At 49.4% G+C, this 22,341-nt stretch overlaps 1 protein-coding gene across 1 annotated transcript; it reads right to left on the bottom strand.

Annotated features, from left to right (window-relative positions):
• Positions 1–455: 455 nt before the first annotated feature.
• Positions 456–10,053, bottom strand: Jph4 (junctophilin 4). The gene is made up of 6 exons (XM_005338804.5): positions 9,348–10,053; positions 8,276–8,825; positions 6,790–7,561; positions 3,386–3,504; positions 2,533–3,065; positions 456–1,359 (listed from the first exon to the last, which is right to left on the bottom strand). Exons 2-6 carry the CDS (start codon positions 8,652–8,654, stop codon positions 1,276–1,278), a joined length of 1,887 nt encoding a protein of 628 aa, XP_005338861.2. The 5' UTR covers positions 8,655–8,825; positions 9,348–10,053; the 3' UTR covers positions 456–1,275.
• Positions 10,054–22,341: the final 12,288 nt, after the last annotated feature.

Below are 22,341 nucleotides of genomic sequence, written 5' to 3'. Positions count from 1 at the left end.
GAAAAATCCCCTGGGGACCCCATATTCCCCTCTTCCTAGGGCTTCCTACCCCCAGGGGGAAAGCTAGTACCAGGGATCAGCCACAACCTCAAACAGGTCTCTCCACCCACCTCTCACCCTGGATTTGACTCCCACCTCTGCCCTGCCTGGGAAGTGTGGGAGAGATCAGCTTCCTTGGATCCCCTCCTTCTGTTGTTTTCTCATTTCAGGAGATTCTGATGTGATGGGGGAAGGGACAAAACCCACGGGGCCTACTAGACTGTCACAGCTTCTACTGCCCTGTGAGCTCTTGTTTCCATCCCCCAGAAGTGCCTCCCCCCCACCACAACTGTCAGAGTTGGGGAGTGGTATCCTTGCTCAAATGCCTCTAGCACTCTGCAGTAGAAGTGTCTTCTTTTAGGCCCCTTAGGAATTTAATCAAAGGCCACAAGTGAGTCCAGACCAACCAAATAAACTTTTAGGGGAACACATAAGGGTAGAGAGGGTAGTGGTAAGGTCTGAGGGGGTGGGCTTGGCTGCATTGGATAGTTTTTGTTCCTTTACACATTGTTCTTGGCATGGCATGGCATGGCATGGCATGCCATTACAGGGGGTTGGAAGATAGACTGGCTGTTGAGGAAAGAAAGAGGGAGATCTAGGGAGTTATTCTATTGTTCACTTTCCTTTTTCTCCCTCTGGGAAGGATCAGTGAGCCAAGAACCTAACTGGGTGCTGGGAGGGGAGACACTGTCCTCCAAGGTGACAAGTGGAGGTGGCACCTCCTTCAGCCTTTTCAGCTTGGGCCAGGAAGCCACAGTGGCTCAGCCAGCACCCTGTCCAGCATTTAATCACTCCCTTCTCCATTGCTTTCCTCCTATGCGCTCAGCTTTTGGGAGACTCCTCAGGACACCAAACCCCCACCCTTGGTGAAATTTAGGTTTAAAGAAAAGGTGGAAAGGGTGTAGGGGCAATGGTCTGACTTAGATTTATGTGTCTCAGAGAAGACGGCAACTCTGAGAGAGAAAAGCCCTTCATATGTAAACAATCTAGAGAAAGAGGAGGTTGAGGTGGGGAAGGGAGTGAGGAAGACAGACACAGATCTAGAGTAAATGAGATACGCTGAAAGAAGAGAGGGAAGGAAAAAGTAAGAAACAAAAATAAAGTAGGACAGAAGAGAAAGGAAAAGGAGAAGGAAATATAGGAACAAAAACAACTAGGGGGAGGAAAAGAGAAAAAGGCAGGTCAAAGGGGTGAAGAGGCAGGCAACCAAAGCCAGAGCTTGGCCAGGAAGTAGCCTCAGGTGAGGAGCTGGGAGAACAGGAACGCCAGGCTGAGGTCCAGGAGGGCTATGGCTCCCACCACCAGGGGGTTGGCAGCTCCCTAGAGAGACAGAGCAGGAAGCAAGCTCAGTCCCTGAATACCAAGTCCAGTGTTGATCCCACCTCCCTGCCCTCCCTTCAGGTGGCAAAGCCAAGGGTCCCAGCCACCTCCCTACACAGGGCGGAGCATGGGGATGTCTAGCCTTTGTGTCTTGTGTTGCAAAACACCCTTCTTCTCCCAGGCAGGGCCCCACCTTTGCTCTGGCACTCTTGAGACAGGAACAGCCCCGCCCCCTCCTCCCTCTCCTCCCCTCCCCTCCCACCAGTATATCATATGGCCCAGGCAGAAGGTGCCTGGCCTTAGTAGCAGAAATTGGCAGTAGCAGCCAGTACTGCAGTAGGGCAAAGGGATGAAGGGGTGAGGATGTGGTTGCTAGGAAACAGGAGAAGGCCTGGAATCCAATCAGAGCAGAGGGTTCTGGGGAAACTCCACCTCTCCCAGTTTTTTGCTTTTTTTTTTTTTTTTTCCTATTTCCCTTCTTCCCAGGAGAGGGAGGGAGAATGAGGGTAGGGAGGGAACAATTTTTTCTTTTTTTATTTCTGGGCACCAAAGAGAGAAAGTGCGGAGGTGGGGCTGGGGGTGGAGTAGGAAACTGGGAGCTGGAAATGATATGGAAGGAGAACAGGAAAAAATGTTCTGGTTCTACCATTAATTATTAGTTTGTAACCCTTGGAAGTTACTTTAAGTGTTCTGGGCCTCAGTTCCCCCAATTGTCAAATGAGGGAGTTCGACTTAAAGGTCTCTGAGGCTCTTATCTGCTTGAAAGTTACCATTTTTTTTTTTTTTTTTGTTACCCGGGACTGAACTCAGGACACTCGACCATTGAGCCACATCCCCAGCCCTATTTTGTATTTTATTTAGAGACAGGGTCTCACTGAATTGCTAAGCACCTTGCCATTGCTGAGGCTGGCTTTGAACTCGAGATCCTTGAGAGCCTGGCTCAGCCTCCTGAGCTACTGGGATTACAAGTGTGTCGCCCCACCTGACTGAAAGTTACCTATTTTTTTTTTTTTTTTGAGGTGAGATATGGTCCAAGACTGGCTAGGCAGAAAGAAAGGCGAGTTGAAATCAAAACCCCTCAGGGAATCAGACAGAGGTCTGGAAAGGGGTGGGACAAGACAAAGCTTTAAAAAGAAGAGGGCATTAAGTGGGTGGGAACAGAGGATGTCTCACCCGCTGGGCAGGCCTGTCAGTCGCAGCAGGCTCTTCAAACTCTTCCATCAGGCACCCGGCATCAGGACCCCTCGAAGATGGGCCCCTCAGGACCGGCATGGTAACAGGGTCAGGCTCCGAGCCTCCTGGGGCCCTCAGCTGGGGCATGGGCTCTTCATCTTCCCCCTCTTCCTCTCGAAGGCTTCCTGAACTGTCACTGCAGCCTCCAAGGAGCGGTGAACCGTCTCTGGGCCCTGGGCCCTGCATCCCAGCCTCATCCTCAGCCTCATAACCAGCCAGTTCCTCTGCCTGCTCACCTGGCCCCCCCCATTCCTCAGGCCAAGCTTTGGGGCTGGAGAAGGGACCCCAGTCCCCTCTAGGAGGCAGTGGGCTCTGGCAGGCAGGGTGTCGCCAGGGTTGGCGGGAGGAGGCAGGACTGCTGGGCAGCTCAGGAGAGCCTTCTGAAGGGGTCAGTCCATTCTCACACACCCCAGGGCTGTCCTCATCCAAGGGCTCTGTGTCGGAACCTTCCGAATCCTGCCTGGGTCTGCGACCTGGGCAGGGATAGCTGAGAATCAGTGGAGTCTAACTGGCTATTGGTTGGAGCCCCTGGCTGGCACTTCCTGGGACATTGATATCCCCAGGCTCTTAGCTTCTCACCACTGGATCCCAAACCTCTCGTTACTGTACCTCATAAATTCCCAATCCCACTCCCCATCAAATGGGCCTGGTCCCTATCATCTATGCCCCTGGCTTGTACTTTGGCTTTCCCATTCCCAGATCCTGTGGGCTTCCCACCCCCTTTTCCCATATCTGAGCCTCTCTAGCTCCCCCAAAGGGCTCTTTCCCCTCCTTGAGGATGCGCACTTCTCACCTGGGGCCTCCAGCATGGGTTGAAGGTCCTGGGCTATCAGTTTCGCCATCCGCGCTGCCTCCACAGCCTTCTCTGCGACACTGCTGGCTGCCACTGCCTTTAGGAGGGCATCTGCTGCCCTGTCGGGTCCCAGGGATGGGGACTTAGCAGGCCTTTTCCACTTCAAATTAGCCCCTGCTCAGATTCTCCACCCACCTCATCATGTCCCCACCATATCACATCCTCATCCGACCTCCCCTCGGGAGTTTCACCCTTCCTCTTACTGCCAGCTGCTCCCCTTCTTGGGCAGGTCAGGGCAGCTTCCTGCTTTGGTTTCCTCTCCTGGCCCTGTGGTGTTTGCTGTTATCACACTCTCCTGCTCCTCTCACACCCTTCTATCCTTGTGTCCTGTAGTAACACTTCCTCCTTCCAGCTGCAGGGGCCTGGCCCTCCCCAAACTCTGTTATCCCATCTCTCTCTTGCTCCCTACCCCAGTGACAATTGAGCCTTCCCTTTCTTACACATCCTCTGCAGTCCTGTTTGGTGCTTACCAACTAGCCTAATGCCCTCTTGGCAGTTTGTACCTCCTGTTGTTATCAACTCCTCTCATACCTCCTGGTGTGTGACAATTTGTTCCCAGCCACCCCTTCCCTTTGCCTTGAATCCCCTTCCCACCGTCAGACCTCCTTATTATTTCATCCTCTTCCAGTGCAGAGTTCCTGGCATGAGAATTTTCCATCTTGCTTTTCTTTAGCCTCTTTTTTTTTTTTTTTTTAAATCACAATGTCTTCCCTTTCTGTCAATGCCACTCTCCCCCTGCCCTGCCTCTCAGCTTTGGAACCAGAATAAGGGTGTGTCTCCCCTTTCTGCTATGATCACATTCCTTCTCCTGCCAATATGCATATTTTTTCACAATGGCAATTATACTTTCTGGGTAAGCTTAGTCTCCCTTCCATACTCCATCCCAGCCTGGTCCCTAGGTACTGGCCACCTTGAAGCATTATTAATCCTTGCCCCACTGTTGTTTCTCAGTTTTCCCTCTAGTGTAGATGTTTCTTCAAGTTCCCCTTCCTTTTCACTGTCTGCTATTAATTGTAGATGCCTTGTAATCACAAAATTAGTTTGGTAATCTTAAGGCGAGGCACAAAGGGGCAGAGATGGAGGTAATCAGCTGTACTTGCCATGGGCTCAAACAGATCAAGACCATGACTCTTGTTTACGATAGGCCTATTTTCTCTGGCTTAGAAAGGCAACCTGGGTATGGGGGATGGTGACATCCACTGTAGTCTTAGTCTTTACCTCTTATTTATCTACTTTGGGATATATGGCCAGTCTCCTTCCTTTAAACCTGGCAAATCAAGGATCTTTGCAGTCTACTTGGAGGGATTCAGACAACCCTGTCTTTTGTGTTAGGGCTTTTAGACTGTATATGACTAAATTTGTCCTGAAGCTGAGCTTGTCTCGGGGTTTGGAATAAGGTATGAGGAGCATAGTCTTGGGTTGCACTGAGTTCTATTGATGGCCACAAAACTGACAAGGACCTGTGTTTTTGTATATGGAGGGCATGGATAATCAAGTCTAAGTGTCTACTGAGGCATCAGGTTGGGCTCAGGCTACCTGTCAGAGGCACCTGCTGCTGAGGCTCTGATGTTTCCATGGCAGCCAGCAGCCAATCAGGGATGCTAGGCCTGTTGCTGGGGAGACCAACCAGCCTCCTCCCACTGCCTAATCCTGTAGTTACTGAGATCAGTTTTTTTTTCCCCTGCACATGCCTCCACCCTATCTAGCCCAAAATGTTCCCTGGTGCTCTGCCCTCCCCCTTTTCTGGCTTCAGGCCCTGAATTCTAACATCTAGACACTCAGATACATCTACAGATGCACATTCTCTGGCTCAGGCATCTGTTCGGTATTTGACATGTTTCTACTCAAGCATGCGCGCGCACGCGCTCATACACGCACACACACACACACACACAACCTGTCACCCATTATACAAATTCACTGAAGCATATTTGGAGATATCCTGATTGTTGACCTTCTGAAATAGTTTCAAATTTCAACAAAATCCCTCTCTATATCCCCACCCATTTAAAAGAAAATTCAATATATAAAAATTCAACTATGTAAGTTCTATAAATCAGAAGCCTGTATATTTTGCTACAAAATGATTTTTGGCTTTATTTTTAAAATATATTTTTTTTTTGTGGTACTAGAGATTGAACTCAGGGGTACTCTATCACTGAGCTACACCTCCAGTCCTTTCTATTTTTTGAGACAAGGTCTCATTAAGTTGTCTGGGTGGTCTTAAACTTGTGGTTCTTTTGCCTTAGCCTCCCCAGTTGCTGGGATTATCATCGTGGACCACCCAGCCCAGCTGCTTTTTGGCTTTCTTCATATCTTTGCTAAGTCACTAGTCATAAATGACTATTGGATACTTGATATGTGGCTAATCTGAATCAAAATGTTGTGCTACAAGTATAAAATACACTCTAGATTTCAAAGACTAAGTCCAATATCTCAGTAAGTTTATATTGATTATGATTTGAAATTATATTTTGGCTATATTGATTTAGATTCAAATATATTATTAAAATTCTTTTCACCTGTTTCTTTTTATTTTTAATGTATCTGCTAAAAGATTTTAAGTGGCTTGCATTATATTCTTATTGGACTGTGCTGCTTTACATAGCAAGGTTCCTGATGTATGGAAATGTAATCTGATTTACAGAAAGAAAATTTCCCCCCAAACCTTTACCAGTTGGGTAAGAGGAGGTGGAGGAGGCTAAGCTGGGAGAGACTAGCTTTTCAGCTGATAGACCAGCTGTACAAACTAGACCTATCCAAGGCCCAAAGGTAAAATGGTGTCTAGCTAGGACCAGTCAGGAAGGGACTACTCCCTGTTCTGCCTATGGCTCATGCTCCCAGCCTGAGGCCTGAAGGCTGGAAGGGCTGCTAGAGGAAGATTAGGGAGTATCTGAGTTCCAAGAGGCTTGTGGGCCTGCACAAAGCTGCGCTTATCCTACTCCCACACACAGCAATGGATTCCATAGATACACATCTCCACACAAAAGACACCAAGACACACTTACAGTCTTACACCACCTCCCTCAAATACCCAGCCACCTACAGTTACACCCACATCCACCTGTAGCCTCAAATACAAACACCCCAAATCCCAGACCTACAGCTGCCTAACCTTTAGCTTGCTTTTTCCAACAGGTTCTAGGCCTTGGGTCTTGGCCCTCCTATAGGCGTCTCTTCCCTTCTCCCTGAGCTCACAGCACCCTCTTCTTCTCTTTGTGGTGCTGAGGATTGAACCCAGGGCCTTGTCCATGTGAGGCAAGCACTCTAACAACTGAGCTATATCCCCAGCCCTAGAAACCTCTTCTTTTAGCCCAGCATTGGTTTCTGCACTGGACACCCACCTGGCAGCGGCGATCTCCTGACGCTGGCGGGCAGCACTCACGGCTCGACGGGCGCCCTCAACAGCCCTGTCCACCTTCTCCTTGACTTTGCCCCGCCGCAGGGCCAGAGGCAGGAGGCTGCGAACACGGCCCCCGTGCACCAGCCGATTGCGCTTGTACTTGCCCTCCTCACGGGAGCCGTCGGGGCGGGTGGTACGCCCGTAGCCGTGCCGCCGGTTACCCAGCCACTCGCCCTCGTAGCGCAGCCCGTTGGAGCGTTGGCTCACGCCATAGCCGCTGCGCCGGTCAGCACGCCACTCGCCTGCGTACACTTCAGTGGCCGAGCCCTCGATGAGGGCAGGAGGTGCTGGGACTGGGGGCCCACTGGCCTCGGAGCCTGGGGGTCCTGTGCTGCCCACCTCGCTGCTCACTTCGCTTCGTAGGGAACCCCGCTTGCTGCCCAGGGAGCTGCGCCGCCCGCCCGCCCGGAGCCCACTGAGCAGCAGTGATCGGCGGAAGAATCCACCAGTCGCAGGTGTGCGCTTTCGGGAGGACGCGCCGTCGGTGTCCCCTGGCCCGGCCAGCACGAAGCCACCCCGGGAGCCCGAGGCTGGGCTGCCTCCCTCGTCGCCTGGTAGGGGCAGGGGTGGGGGCGGCGTCGGGGGGTCGCTGTGGCCGGAGTCCAGGGAGGTGCGGCGGGGCGAGCGCAGCAGCGCCGCCTGATGGTAGGGCACACTCTGTCGTACCCCGTAGCCGTGGCGCTTCCCAGACTGCCACTGGCCCTGGTAGGTGCCTGCGGGCGGAGTAAGTTTGGGAGAAAGTCAGAACCCGCCGCTACGCTCCTTCCACCCCACGCCCCGAAAAGTCCCTGAATGTCCAAGTGTCAGGTGGGAGAGGTGGAGGCAGATGGCATGGAGGCCTGGGAAGAGCATTAAGGGCTACGGGTGTGGAAGGCAGAAGGAAAACTGGCAGAAGCAGGAGATAATGTGAATTTTGGTATTGTGGGTAGACAGGGCGAAAGGAGAGGGACAGGCAAGCTGAGAGTGTGTGAAAGACTGGCGGGCGACCCAAGCTCAGAGGGTGAGGGACAGGTTGATGGGGGGTGGGGTATAAAATAGGCATTTGACAGGCAAACAGGACTGCCAGGGATGAAAACGTGAGCAAACTGGCAGCGATTTTAGAGACCGTCAGGTAGAGGGAAGGTGTGAGGGATAGACCAATTGCTGAAGGTGAAGCAGGCAGGAGAAAAATGAGAAAGATATGATTTTGGTTGGTGGTGAACGAGGCAATAAGATGGGGTTGGGGTCATAGGACCGGGCATGGTATGAGGGACAGACGGGAACATGAGGAACAGAAGGATGGGCACAGGGGGCGCATATGGCTAGGGAAGGCGTATGGGGAATAGCAGGGCGTGGAGGGCATATGGCTGGGGAAGGCACACGCAGGGCAGACCGGCGGGAGGCGCAAGCGGATGAGCAGACAGACAGTAGTGGGCCGGGCCCCGCACCTCCGTCGGAGTAGGTCTCGGTGCCGTAGCCGTCCTGGAAGCCGTCCTTCCAGAGCCCGGCGTAGCGCAGGCCGGACACGCTCTCCCACACGCCGCTGCGCCCCTTCAGCCCGCCCAGCCACTCGCCGCGGTACGTCCAGCGGCTCTTGCGCTCCACGCCCAGCCCTTCGCGCTTGCCCTGTTGCCAGTGGCCCTGGTAGCTGTGTCCGCCGGGCCCGGTGAAGACGCCCAATGATTCGAAGCCGTGCGCCCAGCAGCCGCTGTACTCGCCCTGGGCGCCAGGCCCGGTGCACACGCCGTAGCCATGTGCCCGCCCCGCCTCCCAGCCCCCCACGTAGCAGCCCCCGTCGTCAAAGTCGAACTTGCCCCCGGGGGACATGCATGTAGTTGGCGCGGCCTCAGCCCCCCAGCGGCTCAGCGCATCCTGGGGCTGGAGAACCGGCTGGGGGCTTGGGGGCCGGGCGAGGCCTGGGGGCGGGGGCAGTTAGACCGGGGCTGGGCGGAGGGGCCCCAGCGCGGGCAGGCAGGGCCGGACCCTCATCCTGAGTGGCTGCGGAGAAAGAGGGGGCAAATGGAGAGCGAGGCCCCTCCTCCTTTGCCCGCCGCTCCCTGGCCCGGTGGCTCCCGGGCATCAGCACCGCCCCCCGCCCCCCTCCCTTCAGCAGCATCTTCCAGCAACTCCCAAGCTTTGGGGGCACGGGGGCTTCTCTGTTCCTTCCAACTTGTAGAGGAAGCCTCCCAGTGCTTGTGCCCCCCACCCTAAGCGGGAGTCCCACTTCTCCAACCTATAACCCTAAAGCGCCTAATATGGGTGGCAATTTGGGGGTCCTGGGAGGGGCCTGGGCAGAGTGGTAGGCCACTAGCTTTCCTGGCTGCTATCAGGACCCTTCTGCCCTCGTTCTTTAGCTTCCCCAGTAAACCCGGGGGAGGGAGGTAAAAATAAAACGGGGGACGGGATCCAGGTGGGCAAATGGTTTGTCGGGGGAAAGGATGGGGATGGGGGAAGCTCTGTAGGGGAAAGATGAGGTTGGGGATGGGCAGATGGACGAAAGGGAGGGGGCAGGTTACTCACCATGTGAGCTGGGGCTCAGGCTGCCTCCCAGGCACAGCATCCATGGCAGGATACCTCCACTCCCACCTCACCCGGACAAGCCAAGCCCCCTCCTCTTCCGGAGAGACTGCTCCAACCCAGAGAAGGAAAGTGGAGGAGCTGTGGGAGAGTCCCCTCTCTCCCCAGCTGGAAGAGCAGGCTAGTGGGGTGGGGACTGAGGTAGTGGCAGGGGTGGGGGGAGATTAGAATAGTGTAAGGGGAAAAAATCCTGCCTTGGATGGAGATAGAGAAGAGGAGCTGGGAGCTGGATGAGAAGGGGGAGGGGGCTATCAAGAGGAGGTGTTTTTATTATTTTTTTCTTCTTATGGTTGGGAGAGGAAAAAAAAATCAAAATTCCGATTCCATCCCAGCACAAATCAATGTTTGCTCCATCCCAGCATCACGGGGGAGGCTGGGCCAGGCAGATTTAAAGGGGCAGAGAGAAGAGAGAGGAGAGGGTGGGGAGAGGAGGGGACAGATAAGAAGAATAAGTGGTGAAGATGGGGGTGGTGGTGGGGATGCCCGAGCGGAAAAGGATGGGTACCCGCTAACTCTGCGGTGAGGGAGGAGGCAGGTGGAGAGAAATGAGAGGTACAGAGACCCCCAGGGTGGAAAGAAACCCCAGCCTGCAGGCGGGGAGTGGGGTGAGGCGAAGGGGAGGGGAGAGGAGCTAGGGGGAGGAGACTGAGCTGAAGATGGGGAGGCAGGGGGAGGCCGGAGCCAGGCGGGGGAGGAGAGATGCTCGCGAGGCCGAGAGAGGGCGTGAGGAATACAAAGAAAGAGGCGCAGGGGTGAGAGCTAAGGAGGTGGGGAGATGTAGCTGGTGAGGGAGGAAGCGGGGGACACCCATTCTGGGGCTGGTGAGGTATAGCAAGGAGGGGAGAAACAGGGGAGGAGAAAAAAAGGGGAAATTCAGAAACAGATATGGAGATCGAGAGTGAAATAAGGGTTGTGATGGGAGGGAGAAAGCTCTGCAGAGAGAAGGGCTGGCGTGGGTATAGAAATCCAGGCAGGAAGAACCCAAATTGAGGCAAGAGAGCCGGAAGTGGTGTTTGTGGAGGCCATGGGGAGAGAGATGAACCTGCCAGCTGCTTGAACTGTAGCCAGGAAGCATTTGGGCATGGATGCTTGTGTGTCATTGAATCCTCTGTCCTCCCTGGGAAAGTGCAGAGGGGGACCAGGAGGCTCACCCACTGGCACTTTCTGAGGAAGCTCGAAATTGGTCCCTGCCAGGAAGCCTGGTTCCACTAATGCTTTTCCAGGACTCGCTCTCCACCTCACTTTTTCTGCCTGGATCGACCCTCTGAAGGAGCTGGGAGGATGTCAGGCCTGGTGAGGCCATGAAGATGTGGGACTTTGGAGTCTTGTCTTGCAAACCTACAAGCAAAGACACATAGGTAGGGCTGGGATGTAGCTCAATGGTAGAACACTTGTCTAGCATGCATGAGGCCCTGGGTTTGATCCCCAGTACTGCAAAGCAACAAAGACACAAACCAAAAATACATAGGCTCTCCCCAACTTGCCACCCCTCTGTCCTTGTCCACTAGCCAGAGGTACAGCACCTGTGGGCCTTAACTTCTTACAGACATAAGAAGGCACATTACTTCTTCCCTCCCTCCTCAGTTTACAACATCTAGTTGTACCTTGCCTCTAAGCATCTGGGAAGGAGGACACTGTCCACTTACACACTAAAAGAGTCAATAGTCAAATGCATTTGATTGCTTTTATTTTCATACGAGATACCTGTTTTGAGCCTCTGCCCTAATTAAGGTCAGAAGGGGAAGTCACAGGGCCTGGGGCTGTAGCTCAGTGGTAAAGCACTTGCCTTGCATGTGTGAGGCACTGGGTTCAATCCTTAGCACCCCATAAAATAAATAAGGATACTGTGTGTTCATCTACAACTAAATAAATATTTTTAAAAAAGTAGAGGAAGTCACCTAGGGGATTAGAACACAAGATTTTGGACTTTTTTTCCCCTCTTTTTGGTGCTGGGGATCAAACCCAGAGCCTTGAGAATGCTAAACACATATTCTACCACTAACCTATACCCACCCACAGAGGACTTCAGACCTTCTGACCCCTGTAATTCCTCCCATGGTTTCATGTGTTTGGAAAACTTCCTTTGGACTCAAAGATTCCATTTTGAGTACTTTTGTGGGAAAAAACAAACATGAAGTTTGAAATAAACAGAAATTTCCCTTTTATTGTGTTTTTTTTTTTCTAAAAGTTTACATGAGGAGAAATCTGTAAATTTTAAGCCTCTAGGAAAGGGACCATATATTTTAAGTGCTAGTACAGAACAAGACAGCTATGGGTCTACTTGGGACATGTCTATTGTTGGAGAGTTCATTCATGCATTCATTTCTCTGTTCATCAAATGTGTACATAGTTTACTGTGTACCAGGTATGTTGCCAGGAGCTAGAGACCTAGTGATGAACACCCAGTGCTTCCCTCATGGAGTTTCCTATCTAGTAGAGAAAACAGACAACTATCTTCAAGAAATTCTACTGTGGTCAGTACCATAACAACTTTATAGGGTAAGAATAGTAAATACCAATGGAACTTAAACTGGCTACCTAGGGAAAGAGGCATAAAATAAATCCACAAGAGACTTCTGGGTCAGGTCCAGCTGCATCATCCACACCTAGCCTTTCTTTCTTGCAGTGTCTTGTCCCTAAGATTTCCATTTTCTTCAAGAAATTGGGAAAACAATAAAAGAAAAAAAACAATTTATGGATATGGGAGAATTACTGTGCCCTGTTCTTAAGGGAGAAAGGATGACTGGGGTAAGAGGCAGTGGGAATGGATGACTCTTAACTGTATATTGATTTGCAAATTAAGGTGCAGGGTCTGATGAAGTCCCGAGGAAATCTTGGATAGGAGTACCCTGAAATATATGGAACAAGTGTATCTCCCTGAGAGACCAGCTTTCCAGCCTCTTTTTTGGTCTATCCCTAACAGGTCCTGCAGACCCTTCTTTTAGAGCATGAAGACTTTTTTTTTTTTTTTTTTTTTTTAGTGCACTGTTACATTTTGCCACAATTCCTCTGCCTTTGGTATCACAGAGAAAGAGCTAGCATCAAGGGGAACAGCAGCTCTGCTTGGAGACAGGTACTGTGCTTGGCACTCCATCTGTATTGCCTCATTCAAGCCTTGCACCAAAACTGTAATTGTGAGCAGTCCACGCTGGAGGCCAATAGCTGGACTTCCAAAGATGGACCAACCTGAGCACATTACCTAATTTTTCTGAGATGCAGTTGATGAACCTCTAAAATGGGAATATTATAACTTACTCTATAGCTTGTTGTGGGATTAAAATGGTCATGTATGAATTATATGTTTGATAATGTATGGAAGGAAAACCACTTTGGGCACAGTGCCAACTACATAATAGATATCAAGTAAATGGTGGCTTGAAAAATAGCTTGGCATTATTCCAATTTTATAGGTGCCGAATCTGGGACTCAGAAGTTAATTAATCTGCTCAGTGTTGCACAGCTAATATATAGCAGCCCTTGGAGCTCAATATACATCACTTCTGTTTGTATGCTCTAACAAATGTATTTTGGGGGGACATTTATAGAAGTAAAGCATACTCATTGTAGAATTAGGAAAATACAACACAATATCAAAAAGAAAAACAAATCACCATAGTCTCACTGTATAACAGACACTTTAGTGTATTTTCATGTCTCTTTTCTGCATTTTTTATGTAACACAATTAGTTAAATATTGCACATATAATTTTGTATCCTACTTATTCACTTAGCTTTACATTGTAAGCATTTTTCTTTTTCATTAAAACATCCTTGAATCTTTGATGGCTGTATAATATTCAGCTGTTTGGATGCACCATAATTTGTTGAACTATTCTAGCATAGCATTTTTATACTGTTTGCACGTTTTTGCCATTAAAATTAATGTTTGTAATAAATCTTTGCTTCTCTGAGGTTTTCTTTAAAAAATATTTTATCATGGAAAATTTCAAACATATATCAAAGTAGAAATATATCAAAATAGAATAGAATAAAAGAAGCTCCATGTACCCTTACCCAGCTTCAGAAAATTTTGCTCTTGTCTAATCTTATTTTCTGCTCCCCATTTGTTTCAAATTCTAGGTATTCTCTCTCCTTCCTTCCTTCCTTCCTTCCTTCCTTCCTTCCTTCCTTCCTTCCTTCCTTCCTTCCTTCCTTCCTTCCTTCCTTCCTTCCTTCCTTCCTTCCTTCCCATACTGGTGATTGAGCCAAGGGGCGTCCTACCACTGAGCTACACGCCCAGCCCTTTTTACTTTTTTAGAATTTTGGGACAGGATCTTCCTAAGTTGCCCAAGCTGGCCTCAAACTTTTGGTCCTCCACCCTCAGCCTCTGGAATCTCTGAGATTTGCAGGCTTATAACACTATGGCCAGCTAGCCTATTGATTTTTCAAAGTTGAATTCATAACTGTAGAATTACTGGGTCCCAAGATAAAAACACTATTTTTTAAAGATTTTCACTTTATTTTGCCATTGTCATTTCTAGAAAGATCATACAAATTTATACTCTCAACAATTGTGTATAAGTGCAGGTCTTATTGCACCCTGACCTGACCCGTACTGATCTTTAGTTGTAATACACACACACACACACACACACACACACACACACACACACACACTGCCAACATTACAGGTGAAAAGGACTTTCTTTATATTTTGTTGGAGTGATTTTCAGGCTTATATAGAGAGGGTATCTGGTAACTCCAGTGGAGCAAACCCTCCTGAAGAAGACTTAGGAAACACGCTATCACTGGGAGTCCTGACTAAGGTTCTTGGGGTGGAATAGTGGTCTGTCTTTCCTGCAGAACTGAGCCCAGCTGGCTACGCCCTGTCCCTAGAGCATGGAGGTGCTTGGAAAGCTCTTTTGCTTCATCTAATGGGCTGCCACCAGGGGTCAGGATGAGGCCAGTGATCCTGCTTTAGTGGGAGAGGGTAGGAATGGCCAGCAGCCAGACACTGCATTTCCTCTGTCTGGCCACTGCTGGCTGGACGCACAGCTTCCCTCTGCTCAGCAGATCACAGATCTAGAATGTTCTACAAGGCTGTCCTTCCCTGCCTGACTTTCCCCGCCTCTCACTGATTGCTGCTAAGGGAAACAGGCTGGCAGAAACCACACTAGATGTACCAGTACTGGGTTTTCTTCTTTTCTCCACATGTCTCTGTGGGACTGGGTTAACTAAGAAACACACACACACACACACACACACACACACACACACACACACACACACACACACTCTGAGGATTGAACTTGACCACTGAGCTCCCATCCCCAATCCTAGGCTCCTCCTTTTAAATTTTGAGTCAGGGTCTCTCTAAATTGCTCTGTTTGGCTTCAAACTCGCCATCCTCCCGCCTCAGCATCCTGAGTAGCTAGGATTACAGGTGTGCATCACCATATCCAGCCTTGGAATAGAAATGTTTAACCCAAGGACAGTCCTTAGGACTGACTATGAACCCTCTGTAATTGGGCAATGGGGCATACATATTCTTTTTTTTTTTTTTTTAACCTCTGGGAGAAAGAATAATAGTTTTTGTGTTTTGCCCCTAAGTCCAACATCTTTTGGTACCCCATCCTCCTTCCTAAATCCACTTGCTTCCTTGGATAGTTGCGAAGAGAACAGGTATAATAAATAGAGGTATTCCTGGGGGTCAGGCTAAGGGGTTGGATCTTCACCATCTAATGGAACTGAGAGCAGAGGCTGGATGTTCTCTGGGATGGGATGGAGAGAAGGGGAGGTGGGCAATACTCTAATGACCACTAGGACACTCTATGGGAACTATGCTGAATTTGAGTACCCTGTGCACATCTTTGTGTACTTTAAATGACTGTGCGGGCAGCAGAGGATCAGGGAAGGAGGGTTAATCCCAGGCTAGTGGTGTTAGAGCCCATGCTTTTGAGCCCTGGGTGGTGGCATGGATAAGATGCCCAAGAAGTAGCAACCAGCTGGGTTGCTTATTCCTAGGGCACAGCTTTAGGTCTTATTTCATTATTATTTGCTCTAAGCACTACTACTTGTGTAAGCATTGGTAGAAGGTAAGACTAGGACCCATGAGATTCTCAGAGTAATTCAGGCTTGTGGTGCAGCGGAAAGAGGATCTGGGGACCCAGAGAGGCTGAGGGCCAAGGCAAGAGTTCAGCACAACTGATATGAAGAAAAAAGCCTCCAGCATTTCTAAGTTCCTTACCCATGCTTCTTTTTATCTAATAATAGTGGTTTGTATTTGTACAGAATGATAAACTAAAGATACATCAAATTATGATCATTACTCAAATTCCTGTTTGGCAGCTGTATGAAGAGGAGGAGGCAGCCAGAAGAGGCTTGGTGGTTAAACTCCAATTGTACATGTGTGGAACAGGAAATCCAGCTTCAGACTTTCGCATTCTGAGTTTTCGATGCTTCTTGTAGGCTCATAGTTCCTCTGTGTTACTTCGCAGGGTGGAATTTCACCTTCTACAGCTGTAACTGCTGCTTCTCACAGAACTTCCTTATTAAATAGGAAATAAGCAGGTGTTAAGACTGATTAACATCTTGTTGACGCTCTCTGATGAAAATAGAAAAATTGAAAAAAAAATATTTTAAAGGTGACATCTTCGAAGAAAAATGGGAACAACCATTTGAAGTGATATGCCATGAATAATTACAGGAGATTTCAGTATTTGTGAAATCCATTTCCAGGAATAGAAGCTTCCCCTTCTGTTCCTGGGGTCCAGTGGGTACCCCACTCTCTTCTTCCCCTTGCCCTTGTGTGATGCTTTCTTTCGGACATGGTGACCACAGACTCAGCTCCTGCTGTTTATACTCTAGGTCCTCTTGGGAAAGGCTGCCCTTGACCAGAATTGCACTTGCACAAGTGTAAGGGCATTCGCACTGTGAGGTTAGCCACTGTCCCCACATTTCCTTAATGAATTCTCTGCATAAGCACATGGACCCTTCCTGTTCTTTGATCATATAGCTTTCTAACAACCCTGGAATGGGTAGTGGTGCATGCTGACCATTATGAGGTACATGGAGAAGTTGGGGTCAATCTCATCCTTTGGTGAGGACTGAGAAGCCAGCATCCCTTCTGTTCTGTGGTGTAGGAGATACAGGAGGCTTTATACCTAACAGTTATTGCTTCATACAGCTATCAGCTCCAGGGCCTCCACCAGGGGCACCTTACAGTAGCTCAGTAATCCCTCCCTCCACAGTGAATGCCTGCTTTGTGAGGGGGAGGTACACCTGGCATCTTTCTATCAGTGCCATGGATTCTTGACAGATGACATTGACCAGGTGTTCCAAGAATAGGCCACCATGAGGCCTTGGATTCTTTCTGTTTTTCAGATTAGGTAGGAGATAAAAATAATTGCCACTCACTGAAGTTTTCCCATGAACCAACCCATGTGCCAAGTTCCAAACTTGTATCTAATTTAACCACCCGAGATAGGCATTATTATCAATTCCCATGTTACAGGAGAGAACATTAGATTCACCTGCAGAGCTGGTTATAACAGTGCCAGGATGAGATTCAGTGGTCAAGGATGGAACCCAAGAATCTGCAGTCCTAATAGGTTCCCAGAGGAGGCAATTGCTCCTGGACCAAGGACCACATTTCCCCACTCACAGCCACGGTGCTGGGGATCGAATCCACGGGCTGGTGCATGCTAGGTAAACACTCTTCCACTGAGCTACTTCCCTAGGCCCCAAGGACCACACTTGGAGAACCTCCGAGTCATTTTTGTGATGCTAGGAATTGGATCCAAAGCCCCACACATGCTAGGAAAACACTTTGCCACTGATCAACATTCTTGGCCCTCGTTCCTTTTTTCTCTAAAGTCTGTGCTTTTAAAACCACTGCATACACTGCCTTGTTGGGGACTTTTCCATGAGATACTCCCAAACCTGATCTTTGGGTGATGAACTGGGTGGAGCAGGCAGCAAGCCTCATCCACTTACTCTGCTCACACCCATAGCTGCCTCCCCATCTAGAAAAACCTGTCCCAGCTTCTCAGTGCTTTCTCCTTGTAGCTCTGTGCTATGGTCTCAATGTTTGTGTCCCCCCCAAATTCATGTTGAAACCTAATCCCCAATGTGAGGGCATTAGTAGGTGAGCTGGTGGGAAGTAATTAGGTCAAAAAGGTAGAGCCATCATGAATGGGATTAGTGTCCTCTTAAAAGGGAGAGAGCTGCCCTGCCTCTTGGAGCCTCTTGAAGCCACCATGTGAGGATACAAGTAACTAGGTGCTATCTATGAACCAGAAAGTGGGTCCTCACCAGATCTCGAGGTTGCCAGCATCCTGATCTTAAACTTCCAGTCTTCAGAACTGTGAGAAATAAATTTCTGTTGTTCCAAGCCACCCGGCCCACAGTACTTTGTTACAACAGTCTGAACAGACAAAATGCACTGGTACCCTGTCAGGGATGTTTTCCTAATGGCATATTTCACCCTCTCCTCCATCCTTGATTCTGGGAACCATTCTGGTTCTGACCAGCATATGGGAGTAGCCCATGGCAGTAGCTTGGCTTCAGACCATGTGGCTGCTGGCATTCATACCTCTAGGTTGACCTTGTGGCTTCATGCTATAGACCATATAGTGGCTGAGGCTCTTTTCCCTGGTCCCTGACATTGATAGCTTGACCTCTATTGCATTGACCTCTTCTCACTGACATTTGATAGATCTCGTCCTGCTGGTCGACACCCAGATTATGCTGGGGCAGAAGTTATCCTGAATATGTTCAGAATGACCATGGGCATCTACCCCTTGGGGTACATGTCTAATGTCACTGTCCTATCTTTGGAGTTGGGCTTCTCTTCACCTCCAACCACCACCAGGTTCTCTTGCCAAAAAGCTATAGAAAAAAAGAGAGTGATGTCACTTAGATTGCACTAACAATTAATGGTGATTCCACTGTTTTTCCCTTGCCAGAGAAAAATCTCAGGGCTTCATGGAGGGGTACCATGACCCTGTTTTCTAGCAGAAAACACTGTGCAGGCATAACATGAAGGTTGGGACCCTGACAGCACATCCAGCAGCTCCAGTGTCTAGTGAGGCTCCCACCGCAAAGGCCACTGTTTCATCTTTAATAAATTAAGCATTAGATTAAGCATATTAGAAAGCCAAGTGACTCATTTCTATTTCAGGCCTTCAGACTTCAGTGACAGCAGTGACCTCAGACTCTGGACGGGAAGGATGAGAGTTGACAGCAGTGGAATGGGCCCCAACCCCTCTCAGGAGACCCCTGAACAACTTCAGAAGGACTTCTGGCAGTTTCCCCCTTGACTGATGACTCATCAGGCCCTCTTTTTTTTTTTTTTTTAAAGAGAGAGTGAGAGAGGAGAGAGAGAGAGAGAATTTTTAATATTTATTTTTTTAGTTTTTGGCGGACACAACATCGTTGTTTGTATGTGGTGCTGAGGATCGAACCCGGGCCGCACGCATGCCAGGCGAGCGCGCTACCGCTTGAGCCACATCCCCAGCCCACATCAGGCCCTCTTGCCCTTGGTTCACTTTGGCTTCTAGGCTTTGTCTCCATGAACTTACCCTTGAACACTACCTTTTCCCATCACAGCTCACTAATTTATTTTTTTCTTTTATTTATTTATTTATTTATTTTAAACTGGGGATTGAACCCAGGGCCTTGCACATGCCAGGCAAGCATTCTGCCACTGAGCTACATCCCCAGCCACCTCTCACAGATTTCTGGATTACATTCCAAGCAGAACAAGTGGCTCTCCCCTCTGATATCCTGTAAAATGGAGTTCCTACTGCAGTTCAGAAGTTTTGAACATTGTATAATTGGGGTCAGGCTGCCCCACTCCCACCCATAGTCCCTAGAGGGCAGGGTACCAATTTCCAGAGCTAACCCAATGCTGACAACAATGAATCAAAGGCTGAAGGCTCTCACACAACCCCGAGGGACTTAAGCTCCTCCCCAGCCCCACTGGGTTGCCAGAGACCAGGTGTAGTAGCCTTGGTGTTCTTGATTTTTTTCTGAAATTCAAAGCCCAAGCAACTCTAACTAAATCATCACACTGGGAGGCAGGCAGGCAGAGGGGAAATGGGTGTGTGAGGGCTCTGCAGAACTGTGATGGGAGCTTGGTTCTGGCACAGGGAACCTGGGTAGAAAGGAAGGAAAATGTTGAAGGGAGGTGGGCGGTGGAGGGAGGAAGTGGGAGGGGGCATAAAGAGCCCTGGATGCACCCAGGGCTTGGACAAGCCTTTGGAGGAGACAGGCTCTGTAAGTTAGAAGCTGTATGGGCTGGAGCCATCCTCCTTTGGGAATGCATTTGTGCTAAGTAGATACCAATGTCAGGTGAGCTGGGCACCTGCAGGAGGGGGAAGCAATAATGCAGTTGGTGGTGTGGTAGGCCAGCGATTCATCTTCTGACGGCAGCTTCCTCTCTGTAGATACAACTTGGGTATTAGGTTATCCCACAGGCTCTTCACGGGCCACTGAACCCCTAATGAGGGGCAGGAGTTTCTTCCCAGCACAGCTGAGCAGTTTCAAGCATTGTTAGGTTGTAACTGGTGTGTCCTTGGGAAAGCTGTGTAACTTCTTTGAGACAAGACTCAGTTTTCTTACCTTTGAAAATGGGTATAATCATACTTCTGGGTTGTTAAGAGAATTAACAACCCGAGAGTATGTGCCACCAGGACTGGTTCAGTAAGTAGATCTTGGGCCTGGCCTCGCCTTCCTCTAGCTCCATGTATTTAGAGTCTGTGGAGCTGCCATGCTGTTCTCTGTCAAAGTTTCCAGGCCAGAGTGTCAGTGCCCAGGCTTTGGCTGGTTACTTTTAGTCCCTAGGACTCTGCCTGAGGTCCCAGACCAGAAAGTTGGATATAAGGCCAAAGACCAAACTGGGGAGCGGGGAGGGAAAGAGCTCCTGTTCCCCTTCTCTGCAGGGTAGCAATTGGCTGAAGTCCTCCACCCTGACTCAGCCATCTGTCTCCTGCTTCATGGTGGCATTCTTTTTGGATGCAAGGTCCTACAGAGATTCCATTCTCCATGATCTGCCAGGAAAAAGGACAGGATTAGTGGTGGGTACTTCAAGCTCTGGCCTTGAACTTATTCCTGCAGGGCCTTAACTTGCCAGGAAAGAGGGCCTTGCTTAGAAGTGAGGGTGCCACCTTGTGCGCTTCTGCCAACCCTTGTCCTGACTGTCTTCACTTGAGTATGGAGGAAGGCTAGGCTGTCAGTCTTGCCCCAGACTGAGTCTAGTGATTCTTGATGATAGAGAAGTCTTGTCTGGCAGGGCATCCATTCCACAGAGCTTCATGAACAGGGAAATCTACCAAGGGTGCAGTTGTGAGAGGGATAAAGCTTACAGTTAGAGGATAAACCAGAAGGGGCTAACAAGAGAGATTTGTGCCAACAGCAGACAGCTCTCTAGACACAATTAACAAAGGATTTGAGCTTCAAGTACTTTCCAGAGACTCTCCCATGGCACTCTTCATTAAGTTTTATACATGGTAGTTGCTGAATGAATGACAGCATACGAAGCACAGCCAGAAGAGAGGGAAAGCTCTTTGAGAAAGCTCTTGTGGAGGGAAATAGGCCTGTGTGCAGCCAGGGCTGCAGAATGAGTGGCAAACGTTGCAAACACAGGCACGGCACAGATGCCAAACATGGCACAAAGCCAGCGTCCCAGACTATTCAAATATCTACATCAACATATTCCAGGACTGTCTGGCTTTTGGGGTTTCCCCTGAGCATGGCACTAATCCATGCTTAGGTTGTGTCTACTCTTCTCTCCTGCACTGATAAGGGGTCCAAGCAGCACATCAGATGCTGACTTCAAGCTGGTTCCCTCTGCAGACTCTCACAAGAAGAGGCCACCTGCCTCCAGCTCACTCCTCGGCTCTCCACCAGTCCCCCAAGGCTGGAAGTGTCCATACAGTCTCCGGGTCCTGAAGTCTCATCCTCTTCTCAGGCATCCTCCCCACCTCTTGGCAGCCATGGCTACTGGTCACCATGCCCATCATCCTGAGTCGTTTTTTCCTTCAGTGCCAGGACACTTCTGGTTTGTCCCCTACTTCTCTGACTCCTCCTTTTTGGCTCCCTTTTCCTCTTTCCACCTCAAAAATGAAAAGATTTCTGTGTCAGTCTGGGTCCATACAGGAACACAAATTCCATGTCAGGCATTTCAAACAGAGAGGACGTTTATAGGGAATGGGCTACTGCAGTGTTGGAGGGTTGGAGGAGTAAACGGACACGTTGTGGTAACCAGCTCTGGTAACTCTAGGAAGTGGCTGCTGCCCACTACAGGGCTGGAGGAACAGAAGGGAAGAGGTGGCTTTCCAGGCTCAGAGGAGCAGCCTGCACAGGGCTCATGTTAGACCATGAATGGGGACGCATTGTGACTGCGCATGGACCTCTGGGGGCACTGGTGTCTTCAGGAGGTACACTTTAGCTGGGGCCAGGTGTGCCTAAGAGTTAGGATGCCAACACAGGGTGAACTATAGCCCACAGGTCACATTCATATGCCCTCTGTTTCTCTATGGCCTGTTTTTCACATATTTTAAATGATTGGGAATAAAAAGAAGAAGAAATACCTCTTCAGATGCATGAAGATTATAAAAAATTCAAACTCCAGGGTCCATAAATAAAGTTTTATTGCAACATAGTCATGCTTGTTCATTTGTATTCTGTCTGTAGCTGCTGTTTTGCACTACCATGACAGAGTTGAGAAATTGTGACAGATCATGTGGCTTGCAAACCTAAACTATTTAATATCCAGCTCTTTATAGAAAAAGTTTGCTGACCTGGAAAGGCATTCTTCCAGAGGCTGGACAGAGGATGAAGTCTCTTCTCTCACCCGACATCCTTCCATCATGTTCCAGTGCCTCTTATTAGCAGAACCTAATAGGAAGCCAGCTGGCAAGAGAGGGTCTGGGGAAAGCTGTTCCCAGACCTTCAACCCAGCACCACAGAGTAGGGTGGCTGTGGTGCCAAGAAA

The sequence above is a fragment of the Ictidomys tridecemlineatus genome, chromosome 5, assembly GCF_052094955.1.
Source record: "Ictidomys tridecemlineatus isolate mIctTri1 chromosome 5, mIctTri1.hap1, whole genome shotgun sequence".
Classification (NCBI taxonomy): domain Eukaryota; kingdom Metazoa; phylum Chordata; class Mammalia; order Rodentia; family Sciuridae; genus Ictidomys; species Ictidomys tridecemlineatus.
This window is presented reverse-complemented; position numbering and strand designations above follow the sequence as displayed.